This window comes from Triplophysa rosa, linkage group LG15, assembly GCF_024868665.1.
Source record: "Triplophysa rosa linkage group LG15, Trosa_1v2, whole genome shotgun sequence".
Lineage (NCBI taxonomy): Eukaryota > Metazoa > Chordata > Actinopteri > Cypriniformes > Nemacheilidae > Triplophysa > Triplophysa rosa.
In genome coordinates, this window is record NC_079904.1 from 7,009,853 (window position 1) to 7,028,377 (window position 18,525).

An 18,525-nucleotide genomic window follows, 5' to 3' on the forward strand; every position below is an offset into this window, starting at 1 on the left:
AAGCCCTGCGTCCTACAGCCTACTATAATGAAGAAAAATTGCAAACTACAATTAAATGGATTATTTAGGTCTCTGTCATTTCAAATAGAAACAACAATTCTGCTTTTTTCCTCATAATTAGTATTTCCTTATACAGTATGTGGGCATTCTTTACATTTTCAACGATTCTCATTCTGAATGTGTTGAGCTGAATGTTCTCAATTGTTCTACAGCCAGCTGTCTCTTTTAGCAGGTCATGTAGTTTAGTAAATTGTGCATTGCTTATGAACACTGAAGAAACGGTGCTGTGGTTTCTCATGGCATCTTGTTGCTTTTGCAGGCCTTTTTTACACATTACTGTGCAATAGTTGCATGACGTTTCAGTGGCATAGATGAGATAGTTATATGTGTTATATGCATAAGGTTGTGGGAACAAATTATTGAGTAACTAAGTCCATTTTCACATATCATTTAATAGTTAGTCCGGTTTTTAATGTTTTGTTCAGTTTTGTTTACATAAAGCAGTTGACCATAAGGATACATTTAATGATAGCTACACCCTCTTGTGGACTTAATGTGAAACAGGTATGAATTCATACACATTTCAGACACAACTGGTATTTTTACTGCCCTAATAACTTCATTACTCACTATTGTACAGTACATGTGCAAATCAACGTTGCTTGTAATTTTACATTGTGGCCTTTGTTACTGTAGTGAAGGCGTCTCTGCTTAATATGGTGCACAGATAAGTACATTTGTCATGTAGCCAAACTCAAGTGTTCTTTTCAAATTACACTGATCTCTTTTCATGTGTGTTTTTAAGTATTTATGACATTTCATTGATGTCTCAACTACTGTTTTATATGAAATGCTTTTTTATTTATTGTGGTGCAATATGAATACAAATATTGTTGTGCAAACATCTTCCTTCTGTTTTTTTGGAATATAAGAGCCTAACCACATAATATAATTATAATAAGTGCTTGTTTTTAATGATTGTACTGCAGAAGTGTTTGAGTATGGCAGAATGTCAACATGCCATATCTTGTTTACTCACACTTGAAGAAATGCCATGCATCCCATGCATATTCCTAGAAACTCCCTAGATCATTTGAATACCTTTAAAGGGTGTTTAAGATGTTCATGTGAACTACAAATAGAGAGCAGAACCTGTTGTCATCACATGTAATACACCTGACATAAAGGTGACACAGCACATGTGACAAATGTACGTGTCATTCAAAATGAGATCAGTCCCAGATTCATGACAACACATGCATTGCAGCACATGCAGCACCACATTGTAAATATGTCACAAATTCCAGCGAAGCCTTAAAGATTCTTAGCAGATTCTGATGTAGCTGTGCATTATGGGTAAATTACTTTATCAGATATACAGTACACCATTTGCTTATATTGTGAATGCGTCATTGCCTTCCCAAAATGATAACAGTGTTCCTTTACTACTTTTAGAGTTTCACAGATAGGACACATTTACAAACATGATATTTTACAAATATAGATTTCACATATTAAAATGCTATCATATTAAAATGAATTAACATTATTATATAATTAACAAATAATTAATTAAATGATAGCAATTCATTTGTACATATTTAAAACAACAGCTAACATGAAATAAGATTATTACATTCTTTTCATTAAAACCCTCCTCGTTAGAGAAACTTTTTAACTACTTCTGATACAACATAAAATGTGTCTACAAATTATTATTTGTAGTCTACAAATTATTATTAATAAAAATGTACCATGTACCACCGTTTGCTTACATGGGAAAAAAAAGATGGATACTAAGCAATGTCAGACATTTCAAACCCAGAATTGGAAACTTAAACCACAGACTCGTGATCTTCGGACAACATTTTGGGAATGTTTTCTTCATTATCTTTAGACAACGTTTTCTGAATGCTTTCCTCATTGTCTTTTGAGGGCTGAATGATCTCCTCTATTTCAGTGACCTCCACTACAAGATCCCGGATCTCTTGCACACAGTCCAGGGGTTTGGCTTCCTTGACTGGGTCTGATGATGATATTTCTGGATTGATGATTTGTTGGCTGCCTGATAATTTTTCAATGATGTCATCAGCATCATCCATTTTATTAACACCTGCATTTTTAATAGGTAAACAAACCGCAATTGGGCTGATGTTGTCCTCCTCTCCAGCAGGGGGCGCTGTGAGCTCAGCCTCACCTCCAGAGCTGGAGGTCACATTAACAGGGCTGATTACTGCTGTAGGTACATTAGCTTCTTTCGTTCTGGAAGTAGCAGCCTGTTGTAGGGCTTCGGTTACCTTTCCGATGGGACCAGAACTGACCAAATCATCTGTTATAAGCTCTGGTCTGGTCTCAGCTGAAGTGTTCATAGAGGTCGCTGTCTGTTTAGTTGTTTTCTCATCAGCAGTGACAAACACATCATCAACATTCTCGTCCAAAAGTGTCTTATTCTGTCCCACATCAGCTTTGACCGTGACAGGTGCAGATTTTGGCAGATCTTGACTCAGTGTTGTATTAGGCTGAGCGTTTTTGGACTTTAGGGAGGACTGACCGACCCCCTTCATCTCCTGCTCCGGTTCACCGCTGAATGTTCGGCTCGCTTTCAGGCCATTGTTCAGTAACGGGTAGGGCGGAAGGGCTGTGCTGGGATTTGGGGAGCTCTTTAAGTATCCTGGGCTGTTGGGAGGAGTGGAAGACAGGCTGGAGAGACTGAAATTGTATCTGCTCTCTGTAAGCAGGTTGTATTTCTTTTTGCTGGCGGCTTCATTGACCACTGAAAAGCAAGAGGCAGATTTGAGAATTGTATTTTTGGAATGTCTGATCATCCCAAATAATTAATAATTTCAAATTTTCTTATCACTTTTATACACAGGTGGCCTAAAAGTATTTGGACACATCACATTTTATGTTTGAATCAATGTCACATTTTTAGTATATTTTAGGTGAAATTACTATATTCAGATGTGCATATTTAAAGTCAAGGAAGTATCTTTAATGCTCATATTGCCACAAATACTTAATAATGTTTTATACTGTATTGCAGTGGTTCTCAAAACATTTCATTAATAAATTCAAATAAATACTTGTAATCTTTAACTTTTTATTAAACCAAAAACATATGTGACCCTGGACAACAAAACCAGTATTATGGGTTAATTTTTCGATTGTTACATCATCCGAAAGCTGAATGATTACGCTTTCTAACGATGTATGGGTTGTTAGGATAGGACAATATCTGGTGGAGATTCAACCGTTTAAATCTCTGGAATCTGAGGGTGTAAAAAAACTAAATATTGAGAAAATCGCCTTTGAAGTTGTTAATCAGAGGCACTGTAGCAGGTCATCCACTCACAAAAATAAAAATTGTATATATTTAGGGTAGGAAATGTACAATGTATCTTCATGGAACATGATCTTTACTTAATACCCTAATGATTTTTGGCATAAAAGAAAAATCGATCATTTTGACCCATAAAAATGTTCCCGTGCTACTTAAGACTGGTTTTGTGATCCAGGCTCACATATTCAGTTATACAATTCTGAAACATCAATTCTTTTGGTTGATGTTTGGTTGATTCTTTTTCTGATGTTTGATAGCATAAAATGTATGAAAATGTTCTAGATTTCATAAAATGCCACAAAATCTGTGGCCCCCTGGATCCATCTTGGGGCACCCAGTTTGAGAACCACTGCTGTATTGTACCTAACCCAATGTCATCTTTGTAAAACATAAATCTGGCCATGATCATGTGACTTACCCAAGAGGACTTCCTTTTCCAGTATCTGTTGGAGAACATCCTCATACACGTTTTCCACATTGATGAAGTTTGAATAATCTGCAAATATGTGTTGCTCCAATTTTGGTAGCTCCTAGATGTACAAACAAAAAAAGAGATTATGCGCCATGTATACCTTATACATGCTCATCATTGTTATGTTGTCTATTATTATGCAATGTCAGAAACTATACAGTACTATACCTCTTTGAAGGATGGTGCTAAATGTTTCTTGATGCTGGGTAGTGTGATGCTGATCAGTGCATCTTGAAAGATCTTCTTCCGCACTGTGCTACTGTCATAGTCAAATTGCTGTCGGACTTACATAAAGTAAATAAAACGGGTATTTGAGTTTATTAGTATAGTTATAGTAGAAGTTAAAGTTAACCCAAAAATGAAAATTCTGTCTTAATTTACTCACCCTCAAGTTGTTCCAAATCTATTTAAATTTCTTTGTTGTGTTGAACACATAAAAATATATTTGGAAGAATGCTTGTAACCAGTTCTTGACCACCATTGACTACCATAGTAGGAAAATTGCTTTGTAAATTTCTTTGTTCTGTTCCATACAAAAGAAGATATTTTGAATAATGTAGGAAAGCAAACAGTTCTGGGGCACATTTGACTACCATTGTCATTTTTCCTACTATGGGAGTCAATGAGGGGAAAGATCTGTTTGGTTACAAGCTTTCGTCCAAATATCTTTCTCTGTGTTCATCAGAACAAAGACATTTGTACACATTTGGACTCGAGGGTGAGTAAATGAAGAAGGTTATATGCTTACCTTCAGAACCCTGTTTGAAGCCTTTTGTATGGCCGTCCCGAAGTTGATGGATGGGTCCTCCAGGGCCTTTCTCAGAAGCAGTTCATAGGTGTACTCGACATTCTCCATCAACTGAAACAATCATGAACACCTTTCAGTCTAGAATCTATACGTTTAGAGAATTAAAATATGACATTTAAAAATGTCATATTTAACCGTTAAAAAATGTTTTGGTACCTACCTGTTTTATGTCTATCTCTGTGCTGTTCTGCAGACCCTTGACAGGGTAGTTGAAGGTTGGCTGTAGTTCTTGGATGTGATCTGACAGTTTGCTTACTTTCTCATAACAGCTCTGTAAATTAGCCATACTCATTTTAAACAGAGCCTGCAGCAAGAGAGAGAGCGAGAAAGTAAGAATTATTTGATCACATATGTACTCGATGTTGTTACTATGCAGGTCTGATCTTGTAACTATTTGACAAAGGAGCTAACTGAATTAATTCATTTACGGTTACACTTACAGTATACATTGTGAGCAGACAGTTTATCCAAAGTGACTACAAATGAGATAGCATTTCACATTTTGTCAATTCGTATGAATGTGTACAATATGAAATGCACCAAAACATATGATTATTAGAAAATCATGCAAAAATTAAGCCCCATCCCTAAGGCTAACATCATAAACGCAGATCGTACTAAAACGTATAAATGTGATTGTACAGATTTATATAAATTAGCCAACTTGCAAATGACAGGATTCTCAAAATGACACAAAATATATTGTTTACAGAGAAATGTGGGGAAAATGTATATGAGCAACAGTGGAACAGAAGGTTTTTCTGTGAATAATGACTTAAATTGCATTCTGTTTTACACATAATGCACAAGTTTGTCCTCAGAAGACATGGAATATAGTGCATATACAGCCGCTGAAAAAAGTAAGAGACCGTTTTTCTGATTTTAAAATTGACGATTTTTAGGTATGTGTTTAGATAAAATAATCATTTTTGTTTCATTCTGTGAACTACTAACAATGTTTCTCTCTCAAATTTCACATACAAATATTGTTTCTTTTTGCATTTATTTGCAGAAAATGAAAACTGAAGAAACGGGTTAAAATAACGTTTTATGTATTTTTTATACCTCAAATACTGCAAAGAAAATATCATATTCACTTTTAAGCAATACAACAATAATATCTGTACTTAAGAAAAGTTCAAAATTATTATTTTTATGTGATCACCTCGATTTTGATCACAGTTTTCATGCTGTATGTCTTTTACATTGCTGTTGGATGACATTATGTCACTCCTGAGGTTTGATTTTGTTGAAATTCAACAGGCACTGGACTGGAATGGCCACAACACATCTAGAAATGCTGATTTGTAATGAAAATCTCCAGTGGTCCCTTCATTTGTTCCCCCTGTATAAGCCATATGGACGTTATGTTGCTTTTTAGTTTGTTTACTACCTGTTGGAGTTCCTCACTCTGATCACTTTCCTGGAAGTCCTCACACAGTTGTTCCATCATGCCCTCACTCAGCTGCCGGGCCTCTGTGAAGCCCAGACTGATGGGCACCATCACTTCCTCCAAGACGGCTGGCAGGTACGGCTGCACGTGCTCTGCGCAGTATTTTGTTGCTGGCTCAGCAACCATTGCTAAACAAAAAATAGATACTTATATTCACACATGGGCGACCCTGCTAAACACCCACATTATTCCCTAGACCCTATAAGTAAAACCTTAACTCATCTGATAATGTACCTTTGAGTTTGCCCTCCAGAAAAGCTCTGGAGCTGATGATCTGATCCATGTCGGAGCGCATGAACACCTCCTTCTCTTTCACCATGTCTTTGCATTCCTTCTTCAATGTGTTCAGCCTCTCCAGTAGATGTTCATTCATTCGAAAATAAGCGGCTTCCATTGTCTGGCATACAAGGAGAAATTCATAACAAGTGTTACGTAAGTGTTTCATTAATCACTTTTTGTTTCTCATTGGGGAATTTGTTTGGAATGTGATGTGTTTCTGCTATGCGTCTGGTTTGTCCCACCCATTGGGTAAGGCCGAAGGGACATTCCTGGCCTCCCTGGCCTGGGGCTATTTGGGTGTGGGACGTCCCTCTGGACTGACATCAGGCTCACACACCCCAGGATGTAGTATCAGGGACAAGGTTCTGGTAAAACCCAAAGCTATATCAATCTGTACAATCACTACCATGCTCGGAGAAGCAATGTAAAATCTGCATGGAACACAGTTGATTTAGCTGGTAATTCAACAGCATCTAATCTTGTAGAAAGGCTTTTAAGTATATGTTAGGGATTTACTCTTCACTTTCTCCTGCCCATTAAGTGCAATAAAGACATCAGAGTTCAAGAAAGAAACGCACCATAAACCAGATTCTCCTCCTGTCTGTCTTCCTGGTCTTCAGAAACGGCTGTAATTCTGTCTCCAGATAGGGCATAAGGTCCTCCATGAACAGATTAGCAAGCACCTACATGAAATGAAACACACACGTTCACAGTTTCAGAAACATGCGTGCAAGATAGGTTGAGTCAAGTCCGAGTAAACACTGAAGACAAACACTGCCATGTTAAACCCCACTCGGCACAGTTTATGTAAACTCAATTCTCAAACACGCATTAAATAAAAGTCACTTGTGGTGTATTTACATTATGTCAATATGTACATTATGTCACATGGCAACAATACTTAAATCCTGTGATAGATTAAACTAAGCCAAACTGGTCTGTGAGCTACATACATCTAACAAAGATAAGCTCTTTTTGTCTTTAATAATTGTTGACGGCACTTCTCATATTATTTTCTCTGTAAGGCTTATCGCTTTATTGTTTCACTCATGTTATAAGTCGCTTTGGATGAATGCCTACATGTATGTAATGAAGTGTAAATGTATTTTATACTGTATGTGTATTTATATTTTATTTATCAACAGAGTGAAACTTGGTGCACATTTCTTAGATTCCAGAATGCTTTAGTGATCCGATGGCGTGTGAAAATATAAAACATTTTGTGACATGTCCAAAAAAAAGAAAAAGGAGAGAGAGAAAGAAAGAAAGAAAAATTTTAAGCGTATCAAAAGCGTTGTTCTACTGTCACATAAAATGACATAACTCTTTGTTATGGCAAAAAGTTCTCATTTCAACAGCTAGAACATTCCATGCCTTACTGACAGAAAATAAAGGTATTTTTATTGTTTATTGTCAGAACACGGTTCTTGCACATCAAGCTGTGAATTTGATCAGCACAGATGATATCAGGGTACCTACCCGTACATCACTGCCTATGAGCATATCCCATGATTCATACTGGCCCTTCTCCTGCCTGTAGAACTGAAGAGCTTTGAGAAAGGCCTTAACCTCACACGTATTCTTCTTGAGAAAGTCTGTTAGATAAATGATAAATATATTTATGAGCATACAATACTTCAACCGAAAGGAAAAATATGAAAGTAGAAAGCTAATGTGACAATCTTCAACACTTTCAATTACTCTTGTGTGAGGAAGGAAAGGAGACTCAAAAAACACTTGTTCTATATGCATTTTGGGCAAAACAGAACAATGAAAAGGTTTTTTTTTTCACCTGATTACATATACAGTGTCCAAGATTCCACAATTTCTTTGTAGCACACGTTCTGGGATTTTTTCAGTGTGAAAACACTTACAGTAAACTACAAAAGGTGCCAAATAATTCAGAAGTATGTGACTTGGGATTCATTTAAAGTATTAAATAGGATCATATTTGAGGGTTGCTTTATAACGTTTGAAAGCAGGACCGTTTTTACTGGTTCATCTTTGTGAACATCCTAATGCTGTGTTGTTTCATTAGTGGAGTTGATACCTTTGTTCTGGTGGCGAATGCAATCTGATAAGATGGAGAGGAATTCCGTTTGCTGGTCTTCTTTGTAGAGACAGAAATAGTGATCCTTACGGTACGGAAGTCTGAGATAAAGTGGGTACTGTCCTGGCATGCTTTCCTCAAGAGGCACAAAATCTCCCTTGACATCTGTATTTAAAAAAACACAAGTATACACGTATTAACCGTCTGTTTCATAGCCTAATAATACGTACGATTGGACACTTTTGGATATTTGATTTCCATTTAAAAAGTAGATTTGTATTTACTGCTAGTGAAAGGGCAACACTGGTCCAGCATCTCCATATATTTCTGTTCTGAAGTGAATACAGTGCCCCCTGTAGGCACTAGCCTGAGCAGCGGAGGGTAACCTTTCATGAATGCCTGCCCACCAGAGACAGCAATGAATACTGGTTGGTGATACTTCAGTTCGCAAATGTTTATTTCTAGATCGTTCAGTTTATACCTTGTAGCTCTTATGACACTCCAAGATGTAATTGGCTCGCACCACCACGAATCTGTGTTTCCACCTTTTGCCATCCTCAAAGAACATTAGATTCTCTTCATACAGGACTGTTCCCGGCTCTAAAGGATTCTAGGAAAGTAAACATAATGTGAACATCATACTGTACATGATCACTGACTGAATGATACAGATGATTACAAATATCTATCAGGTCTGAAATTCACTTTTTTACCTTTTGATTGAGGAGCTTTGTGTGTTGCTCTTTGTGTTGCTGAAGTTCATCCTGAACGTGGGACAGGAAGGCTAGAAAATATTGTTTCCTATAAATTGTTGCGAACTCATTAAATCTTGCATCCACTTGCCCTGCAACACAAAAGTCAATACACTATTATAAGACAATAATAGGTTAGAAAAGCTATTTATTCCAGGCTAACATATTTTCACGTAGCAGGCACGAACCAAAAAGAGAGGAAACGGATGATCCAGAGTCACATTTGCTACAAAACAAGCGAGAGAAGAGGGATTCCATAGCATTGTTTAAATAGCAGCACCTTCAAGGAGTCTTTTGTAGGAACACGTTTGTATCATGAACAAAATTAGCCAAACAATACTGTGATGAACAGATTACATTCATGTGAATTACATATAACAGTTGATCAGATGCTTTGTGCCTGTTTGTATATTATATACTTTTAAAATCCGTTTTGTTGACAAGCGGAGACATAACACAACCAGAATTTCCATGATGCATGAAGTGTAGTTACCAAGACATCTCCAGACAACGTTAGGTACTACTATTATTACTACCTATTCATTCTATTATATATTTTTATCCTTATTATAAACAGAAACTTTCAGATTTCAATACTGATAGGTCAAAATACAGCATTCTGGCTTAAGTTTAATGAATTCATTTAATTAATTTGCATAATCGCATAAAATAAGTGTCTTCGATTTGTAGTAACTGATTCTTATTGCATACTTTCATCGAAAAATGTTGTTCTATGTGAGTTGTGTTGTTGCACTTGGAGTGTAAACTAAAGATCAGCTTTGAGAATAATTTATCGAGGCTTGGCCAAAAATAGCATGTACTGTAACATATGCACAAAGCTTAGAGAGTCTGAGAACTGTTTAAACTGTAGTCTATGTACAGTCTGCTTTATTTCCCGTGAGCTTTTTGTTTATCTTTGCATTTTTTGTATTTTGGAAATAAAACCCTTATTACCAAATGCTGTAGTTTTGTCAACTAGCTTTGTCTAATAAATACCTTCAAAGTTGTTTTTGTCTGTTTTTGTTTGAGAACTGTTTGGTTACAAGCATTCTTCCAAATATTTTTCTCTGTGTTCATCTGAACAAAGACATTTATACAGATTTGGAACAACTCGAAGAGTAAATTATGACAGAATTTTCATTTTTAGGTGAAGTATCCCTTTAAGCACAAACACTGTGCAAGTACGCCCCCCAGACATTACTTCTGGCCACTACTGTATCTAAATAAAATGTTTAACATACTGTAATAAAGTAATATTTTTGTTTTTTCTTTACATAAACATTTTGCGGCACTAATACAGTGTGTAGAGTAAAGAGGTTTTTACCCTGAAAAGATTTAACACCCAAACCAGAATCTCCACTCTGATAGGGTGTTCCTACTTTCTAAACTTCCTCATGTGCAAAATATTTTTTCATTTTAATTTCCTTACATTATGAAAGATGAGACAAAGGCTTTCACATGTATTACAAAGAAATTATTGAATGACTAATTGAAAGTAATGAACTACTCATTTGCCCTCGTGCTTTGAAATATGCTTTGCTGTATTATATGTTGTGTGTACGTAAGAGTGAAATTCATTGTTTTAGAAGGAACTGCGGTTTGAGATGTCTCAAATTCTTGATTGTTTGCCACGTTATATACCACAGACATTTGTGACACGGATTGACCTGCAGAGCCAGTTGTGTATGAACATATCTCATGCCACAACACAAGCATCATCAAGAGTACAATGTTGACCAGGGAACATCTGTAAACGTGTGTGTGTGAGAGAGACCACACACTCTTTCCACCTTCTGTGTGAATTCAATGCTTTTCTCAGGGAACTGGGGCGGTTACTGTTCCCAGGAAATGAAGCCATTTGTGTTCCTGTAGAACAGCATTCTATACCTTTAATACTAAACCGAATTCATATACATTTGTCTTTTGTTGAAGTTTCAGACAAATTTAGGTTGGTCCTGAGAAATACCTTGCAAGGTTCAAACCACATATTTAGATACGTGGGAAAGGACAGTGTCAGCCAATAAATACACAGTCTGACAAACACAATTACACATATTACTTATCCAAATAAGATCTGCATGAATAGACTGAGTAAATGATGTGGTATATAATCACAAGGTGTAGTACAGAGAAATGAAGTCCACGACACACAAACAGCTCCACCCGTAGTTTACAATGGCCAGAATAAGAAAACAAACTGGTTTCTCGCGCTCACTTTTCGGCTGTGCAGGTTGAGTAACTACTGTGACCTGACTGACTCTAATGATAGTAGAATTCATCCTGGGGCAGTGCGTCATTTACAAGTCCAAATTCACCTTGCAACCAGTCTGTGACGTAACAACACTAAATAGAAATGCTATTTATTTTAGGAAAATCAAACTAAACCTATTTCAACAAAAACATATTTCTCTGCCTCACACAAGAAGTTTTTTTTTTTTAATAAAAATATTTAAGTGGTCTGTCATACCATTTATTACAAAATATAACCATATTTCCTCACAATCAGCAAATGTTACACAAGTAAAAAAGTCGATTCCTTGTGAATGATTGAGGTTCAGTATTGTACATCAGATGTAACTTTAATCGTTGACCAAAAACTGACAATTGCTGCCCTTTCCACGTTACATAAAGTCAAACTCAAAACATTATTTTTCACACGTACCTTTTAAGTAGTTGGCTCTTTTTTCATCCAGTAAACTAGACGCTGAACCCATACTGACCCTGTTTAGTTAAGGTGAAGATCGCGACTGGCGGAGAATCTCAACGCTCATATTTCACAACTGTGGGCGTGGCTTAAGTGAAACAGCTGCACAGCAACACGCCATGACGTCGATCAAAACATAGATAACATTTTTGGGCCTTTTGAGTTTAAAATGCTCACTAGGTTGATAAATGATTAGGTTTTGACACACTGAATTAGCTGCATCACATTAGACTGAAAATAAAACGTACATGTGAGAATATAATATACATGGGGTTATGGCAAAATAAACTAAAATGCAACAAAAACGTACATATTTACTGGACAAATGCTTTTATCCTATTCTGTCAAAACAACAGTAATTTGCAGTTGTTTCCTTGTTCAGATAAACATAAAAGTCGATTTATTTCAGTCTGAACTTTGCAAGTAGGACTAGACGTTGTGCTACGCAGGTAAGACAGGAGTGGCGGCTCATATTTAAAAGGATGGATCGCACAATACGCGTCAAGATAAAGTCCAGGTCATATTTCACTTCAAAATCTAAGTGAATAAAAAATGTAACATTGTCTTTCTTTGACATATTCCCTAAGCAAACAAGATTTTTGGATTTTGGGGTAAAGCATGACCCACACGTGTTACATGAGATTCACCATCATGCTTAGGGTTTTATTGATGGAGCTGTGAAACACTGTAGCAAAATAAAACTAAGTAAAACCAGATCAAGCAAGATCTGACAGAATCATTATAAATACTTTAGATTAAAAAAAAGATCAGCCGATACTGCATCATATCACCATCAGCATATATATTGATGCATCAAACACTATAAAGGCCACAATGAGTCAAAACCCTAGTGCAACTATAAAAAAACAGCTTTGAGCACTAAATGTTACTTATTCATTTGCGATTAAAAAATATCCATCTCTAACATAAACTCAACAACAGTAGCCACAGAAAGAGCAGAGAGGTGAATTCTGTGCAGTCAAATTTAGAAACGCATGTCATTAACACAATCAAATTGCCCCACAAACATCTGGATTGGTCTCATTAACTTCAGACAGTCTGACGTCGTGTAACATCTGAGCTCACAGCACTGCTTTGAGGGGCAGATGAGTAAGTAGGCACGCTGTATTTCGTAAGCACTTCCTTAAACTGTACCAGAGTAGCGTCGGTTCGCACACCTGTCGGGTCAAAGTGTGTGCGGCTGACTCTGAATCCGGCCTCGGTGAGATACTGCAGGAACTTATTCAGCCTAAGAGAGGGACAGAGCTCAGGGTCACATTCAGTTAAAGACATGGTTAAAGATCCAATGATGCTAAAATACAATGTTGGGCAAAAAATGTACTGTACTTTCATTGGAAAGATATGAGAGTTGTGTTTTGTGACTTAAAATTTCCACTTGAACTACACAATAGGTCCATGAAGTGTTTAAACACGTATTCCACTCCTTATATAAAAACAAATGTGGCTTTTTTTTAAAAGAATAATACCCCATAAAATTATAAATGTACATATGTTGTAAATTTATATTGCTCAATTCAAAATTAGGCTCATTAAAATTAAGCTGAATTATATCTTCTATCATTATTAAATTCCCTGTGCAGCTTTTTATCTAATGACTCAAGCAAGATTCAGGTGATATTATAACATATAGGTTTAGTTTACATCTTCACTATATGAGTGTGTATGGGGTCCGTGGTGACTAACTTGGGCATGTTCATGCCACGGATGCTGTGCCGATGGATGCTGTAGTAGAACGCTGGATGTTCCAGAGATGTGTCTGGTTTTAATTTCTTCAGTACATTCACAGAATCCTCCCCTGCAGTTTTTCTTTTGCCTGAATACATAAAATAAAAAATACAACCAATTTTTTAAGCCTATTAATCTCAGCTAATTTGAAAATTGTAGTACAAATACCTGAAGTTATCATTGAAGTAAAGAGAACAGCCAATAACAGACAACAATAAATAAAAGCAACAGTTTATAAAAAGAGCAATACCTGACTGATCAGACGTATCAGCCTTTTCAACCCTCTGTAAGGTTTTTATGACCACACCACATTCCACTATAGACAAAAAAAAACATTGAGTCAAAGCCCTGGTGCTCTGCTCAAACAAGCCAGAGGGAGCTTTTGGCTCATCTAATTGTGTCGAACACGACATCATTTAAAACGATAAATTAGCATTTGAAACTGACACACCCAAACACACCTTGGCTGGAAAGGGCAGAATATCCCGGGACAGGTGAAGGCTTGAGAGTGGTGCAGTCGGCCTCACAGATGAGAGACTTCACCAGAGGCTGGATGTCCTCCATATTGTGCTGCACTGCTGCCACTAACATCCGCCTCAGAAAACCACTGTTAAACAGAGGACCAGCCCTGAGTGATACAGGAGGGAAACAAAAACACTTAGAATTACACGCTTATCCTAATGAATGAATCATTTATGAATGAAAACTGCATGAAAGATCATCTCACCAGAGCGGCCCGAGCTCTACTGCGGTTTTCCCTGGCATGCTCCCATGACACTGGCAGGGCAGCTGTCTGTACAGGTTTTCTGTTGATATCATAACCAGCAAGGGATTCTTTATTTACATAGAGCATCTTTTGCTTCAGGGTCTAGATTTTATATGAAATATCGATGACATCAAATCAAGCGTGACTTTTGATTGGGTGCATGGGCTTTTATTTCATATACAGAGTGTTATTTTTTTATGCATTATTTTTATGGATTTTAGTTCAACTGTTTTTACCCTGCTGTCTGCAATCCTTTCTATAAGTGACTTGTAACCCACTTGTTATTATTCGGTTGCAGCTGTTTAATTGTTTATTACCTTCAACCATGCTTCCTGGTTTGAGGAACACCCTTTCTTCACACCACTGGCAGTGCAAAAGCTGACGCAGTTTCTTTGCGGACTCGTCCGCCTGGGTGGGCCCTCTGAGCACTCGCACCACCACCAGGACAAAGTGCTCGAGTGCCACAGCTAACAGCACTTCAATTCCTTTGTTGCAGCGAGCAGCTGACCTGCAAAATGCATTGACAAACATGTCAATGTTACGTCATTCAAAAACCTTCCATTCACAAAAATCCACCCACAGGCGATCATACCTGGCTACTACTGCCAACACCATACGTGCTGCAAGTTCCCTGTAATACTCGGTCCTGACGATCTGGCAGCCGTAATGTCGGAGCGTCACATTCAGGGATTTGGAGTAAAGCGAGCCCGTGTCTGTAGACGTCACAGAGACTATTCCCAGGTTGCGAACGTTCCGAAAAGCAGCGTCCAGATAGTTTACAGATGTTCCAAATGGGTCAAGGTGTCTGATTTAAAGACAAAAGAACCTATAACTTAATTTTTGCAACTATAATTTAAAGGGATAGTTCACCCTAACATGAAAATGATTTTCATTCAAAATCATTTACTCACTCTTACGTCATTCCAAACATGTTTGACTTTCTTTTCAGGTATTCGGAAGAACTTCGGTAACCAAATAACATTGGCCCTCATAGACTTCCATTGTGTGGACACAAAACCAATGAGACATTTCTCAAAATAGCTTCTTTTGTGTCTCACAGAAGAAACAATTATATACAGATTTTTCATGGCATGAAATTAATAAATTATGACAGATTCTTCATTTTTGGGCAAACTATAATTCAACTATAACTTCAAACCTGTGGTGATCCACAATTTTAAAAACCCAATTGTTTTCAAACGGTTATTTGATTGCTCTAGAATTTCATCGGTTAGAATCTCACATGTAGTCAAATGGTCTCAGATGCATGATGACATTGGCGTCCATCTTCACCACCTCCACAGAGGCAATGGGTGACTCCACATCTCCTGCTCCGTCTAGCTGACAGGCCGTGCGACTACCCTCTACTCTGATGTGGTTCAGATGACAGTTCTCCTTAATCATCTTCACGCACGCTTCGTTTATGTCATTTATAGTAACTTTAACCGAGTTACGAAGATGCTTCGCCCACTGCAGGCCCATGATACCTACACAAAGGATTCATATTTTATGTATGTAAATTAAAAAATACATTAGTTGCTGTACAGTAGATTTCTTACCAGTGGCTCCAAAGGCATCAAGACATTCGAGCGGATTCCTTTGTTCGGCTAAAACAGCAAGAGAGCAGAACACCAGCTGCCTACAACATCACAGAGACAAAATGTTTAACTGTAGTCAATGTAATCGCATCACAAGGCTAAAATTCTATTAAAAAAGTCTCAACCTGTTGGTTTTCATCTTGCGGCTGAAGTATGTGTCTGTTTTCTGAGGTGTGGTGTGGTTGGGCATGAGCTGGACATTAGTGCCCAATTCTTTCATTATCTCATAGGCCTGTCCGCCTGGGACTGAGAAAGGGGCAGGTATTATTAATAGATATACAAATAATTTGCAACTATTTCAAATAACACAGATACAGGAAAACAGCGAAAACTGAAAAGCTGAAACTATATTGGAAATTAAACAGAACTACGTTGCAGCTCAAGTTTAACATTTACATTATTCCGCACCACAAAACTGGCATCCAGTTCAGGGCAGGCAGTTCACTTTTAATGACTATCTCCCCCTGTGTTGCCTTGTTGCCTTGGCAATACAGATGCACAATCACACAATGATTTGTCATGTCAGTAAAGAACATCAAAAGATGGAAGAATCACGACATTAGTTGCTCTGACATCATAAACAGAGAAAATGCTTACCGGCTTCTACGAAGGGAACATCTGAGTTGCCTGAATAACTTGCCTCCGTCTCGCCCTTGTTGATATGACGCTTGAGATGACTGATCATGTCTGTCTTACGAGCAATCGTGACAGAACAAACCACACAGTGGTAGTGAGCCACCAGTCTGCCTTGAGTCTGGAGATGTAAATACTTATGAATAACTATAAATAAAAAATACACAATTAAAACAATATGAAAGCTAAATATTTTAGCTTTTGGTTAATTATTATAGTGGTTGTTCTGAATAGTAAACAAACTAGGCTAGACAAAGCCCACGATTATAAGAAAAACAGCCATAGAGAAAAGTGGAGATATTGAGCGACAAAGGAAGGAAAACCATTCATGTCACTAGATGATCACTGTATTTTTAATCGGAAAGCTGTCAATTACATAATTTGTTATATTCTGCCACCTTATGGTGAATATTATTACTGCATAGATGTTTGGGATTAACGCTGGACCTTTTTACAACACTACAAGACCTTACCTGGTCAGCACCAAGACCGGACTTGAGTTGTCTGCAAGGCAGATGACAGATGCACATTCTTTGGCCTGTAGAAGCAAAAGGTATGAATTATCTCTGTGAATGCCTCACATATATTAGCTACTAATCTGATTTGCATATTTTTCTTGTATTCAAATGTTTTCTGTACGTGTTCTATACTCTGCAGCAATGCACATTTGGCACAGTGCTGTAGAATGGAATTGAATTAAAAATCACTTACCCTCAAATTCCACATAAACTTTCCAGTGCAGGTTTTGCAGGTGTCGTCTAAGTTTATGACTATAACAGGCCTTAAACTTTTCTTCAGGACACAGTGGACAAGACTTCCTTCCAGCTGTCAGAAATCATAAACATAGATATCTGGTCATTGCAGATTCATGGGGTATACTGGTTTTAATGAACAGACTAAGACACCGCATGTTCCTGTACCTCCATTTAAATCCACAAGCTTTTCGAGGCCCTCCAGAGTGGTTTGGATAGACACGTGTCTCTCTGAAATGACAAATTTGAATGACTTTACCTTCTTGATGCACTGCCTCAATCATCAGAGGTCAAAGCTGTTGAATTCTTACCTGACGTAACAGTGGAGGATGTTTGTCCATTGTTGGCCTCTGTTTCCACTGGTTTAGTGGAGGTATCAGGAGTGGACACCTGCTCACTTTCATCAGTACCAGTGTCTGGATATGCAGACAAAGCAAAAACTACATATAAAATAATGAAGGATGTTGTATATTTAAACCCTTATTAATGATGTTATTATAATGATCATGAATAATTATTCATTTTAGTTGTCCAATGTTCACGCATCAACTTCTTAATAAAGAAAACGTAATATAACACTTTCACTAACTTTAGATTAACTTCTAAAAAAAAAAGGGAAACTACACTGGAGCGCCATCATTCGTTAACGTGTAAACATACCCGCAGAACAGCCAATCCCGCTTTCTGTGGCTGACGTTTCCAAGCAGAAGGGCTCTGTTGCGGAGCTCCGTGGTATGACCATTGCTACACATACACTGTACATTTACATGCTATTTCCATATGGTCTTTTAACTCAGTTAATCGACTCTGATTAATGGAAAGTATTTACAGCTAGTATGATGGTACTTTGCCGATGTGCTGAGACAACGAGACGTTTCGAACAATTACGTTATTTACACATTAGGTCCTTTGGCGGAGCTCCGTGAGGACGCCTATATTTAGTTTAGCAGTTTTGAAGTCGCATTTGGATCAATTTGCATAAAAATACAAAATGTCTCAACGCTAAGTGTTATTATTGGAACCTACGAAACAAAACGGAACCATTTTATATTAATTAAAGAAATTACTTTACCCTTTATATTGGCGTCCTCCTGGTGAAGCTGCTCAGTGTCCTTTTCCTTGAGCTCCGCCATTTTCGAAACTAGTGTACGTATATTGCGTACGTCAAATGC

At 37.4% G+C, this 18,525-nt stretch overlaps 2 protein-coding genes across 2 annotated transcripts; both read right to left on the bottom strand.

The window, feature by feature from the left end:
* Nucleotides 1–1,821: 1,821 nt before the first annotated feature.
* On the bottom strand, nt 1,822–11,923 carry niban1a (niban apoptosis regulator 1a). Its single transcript, XM_057353830.1, has 14 exons — nt 11,817–11,923; nt 9,116–9,246; nt 8,884–9,012; nt 8,687–8,801; nt 8,403–8,567; nt 7,832–7,947; nt 6,931–7,035; nt 6,308–6,470; nt 6,014–6,201; nt 4,781–4,924; nt 4,561–4,671; nt 3,981–4,088; nt 3,759–3,870; nt 1,822–2,773 (listed from the first exon to the last, which is right to left on the bottom strand). The coding sequence occupies exons 1-14, from the start codon at nt 11,866–11,868 to the stop codon at nt 1,836–1,838; spliced, it is 2,577 nt and encodes an 858-aa protein (XP_057209813.1). The 5' UTR covers nt 11,869–11,923; the 3' UTR covers nt 1,822–1,835.
* Nucleotides 11,924–12,908: 985 nt separating this feature from the next.
* On the bottom strand, nt 12,909–18,510 carry trmt1l (tRNA methyltransferase 1-like). The gene is made up of 16 exons (XM_057353832.1): nt 18,426–18,510; nt 17,665–17,769; nt 17,522–17,584; nt 17,313–17,426; nt 17,075–17,139; nt 16,566–16,722; nt 16,094–16,214; nt 15,930–16,009; nt 15,614–15,857; nt 14,963–15,175; nt 14,688–14,878; nt 14,332–14,410; nt 14,066–14,232; nt 13,855–13,920; nt 13,563–13,692; nt 12,909–13,107 (listed from the first exon to the last, which is right to left on the bottom strand). Exons 1-16 carry the CDS (start codon nt 18,484–18,486, stop codon nt 12,909–12,911), a joined length of 2,055 nt encoding a protein of 684 aa, XP_057209815.1. The 5' UTR covers nt 18,487–18,510.
* Nucleotides 18,511–18,525: the final 15 nt, after the last annotated feature.

Coding starts and splice junctions, on each gene's coding strand:
- niban1a (XM_057353830.1), bottom strand. CDS start 11,868: ATGGGTTCAGCGTCTAGTTTACTGGATGAAAAAAGAGCCAACTACTTA. Junction 6,202..6,307: donor TCTGGAGGGCAAACTCAAAG/GTACATTATCAG, acceptor TTTTTTGTTTAG/CAATGGTTGCTGAGCCAGCA. Junction 4,089..4,560: donor CTTCAAACAGGGTTCTGAAG/GTAAGCATATAA, acceptor TAAGTCCGACAG/CAATTTGACTATGACAGTAG.
- trmt1l (XM_057353832.1), bottom strand. CDS start 18,486: ATGGCGGAGCTCAAGGAAAAGGACACTGAGCAGCTTCACCAGGAGGAC. Junction 15,858..15,929: donor TGATGCCTTTGGAGCCACTG/GTAAGAAATCTA, acceptor TCCTTTGTGTAG/GTATCATGGGCCTGCAGTGG. Junction 13,693..13,854: donor TGATACGTCTGATCAGTCAG/GTATTGCTCTTT, acceptor TTATGTATTCAG/GCAAAAGAAAAACTGCAGGG.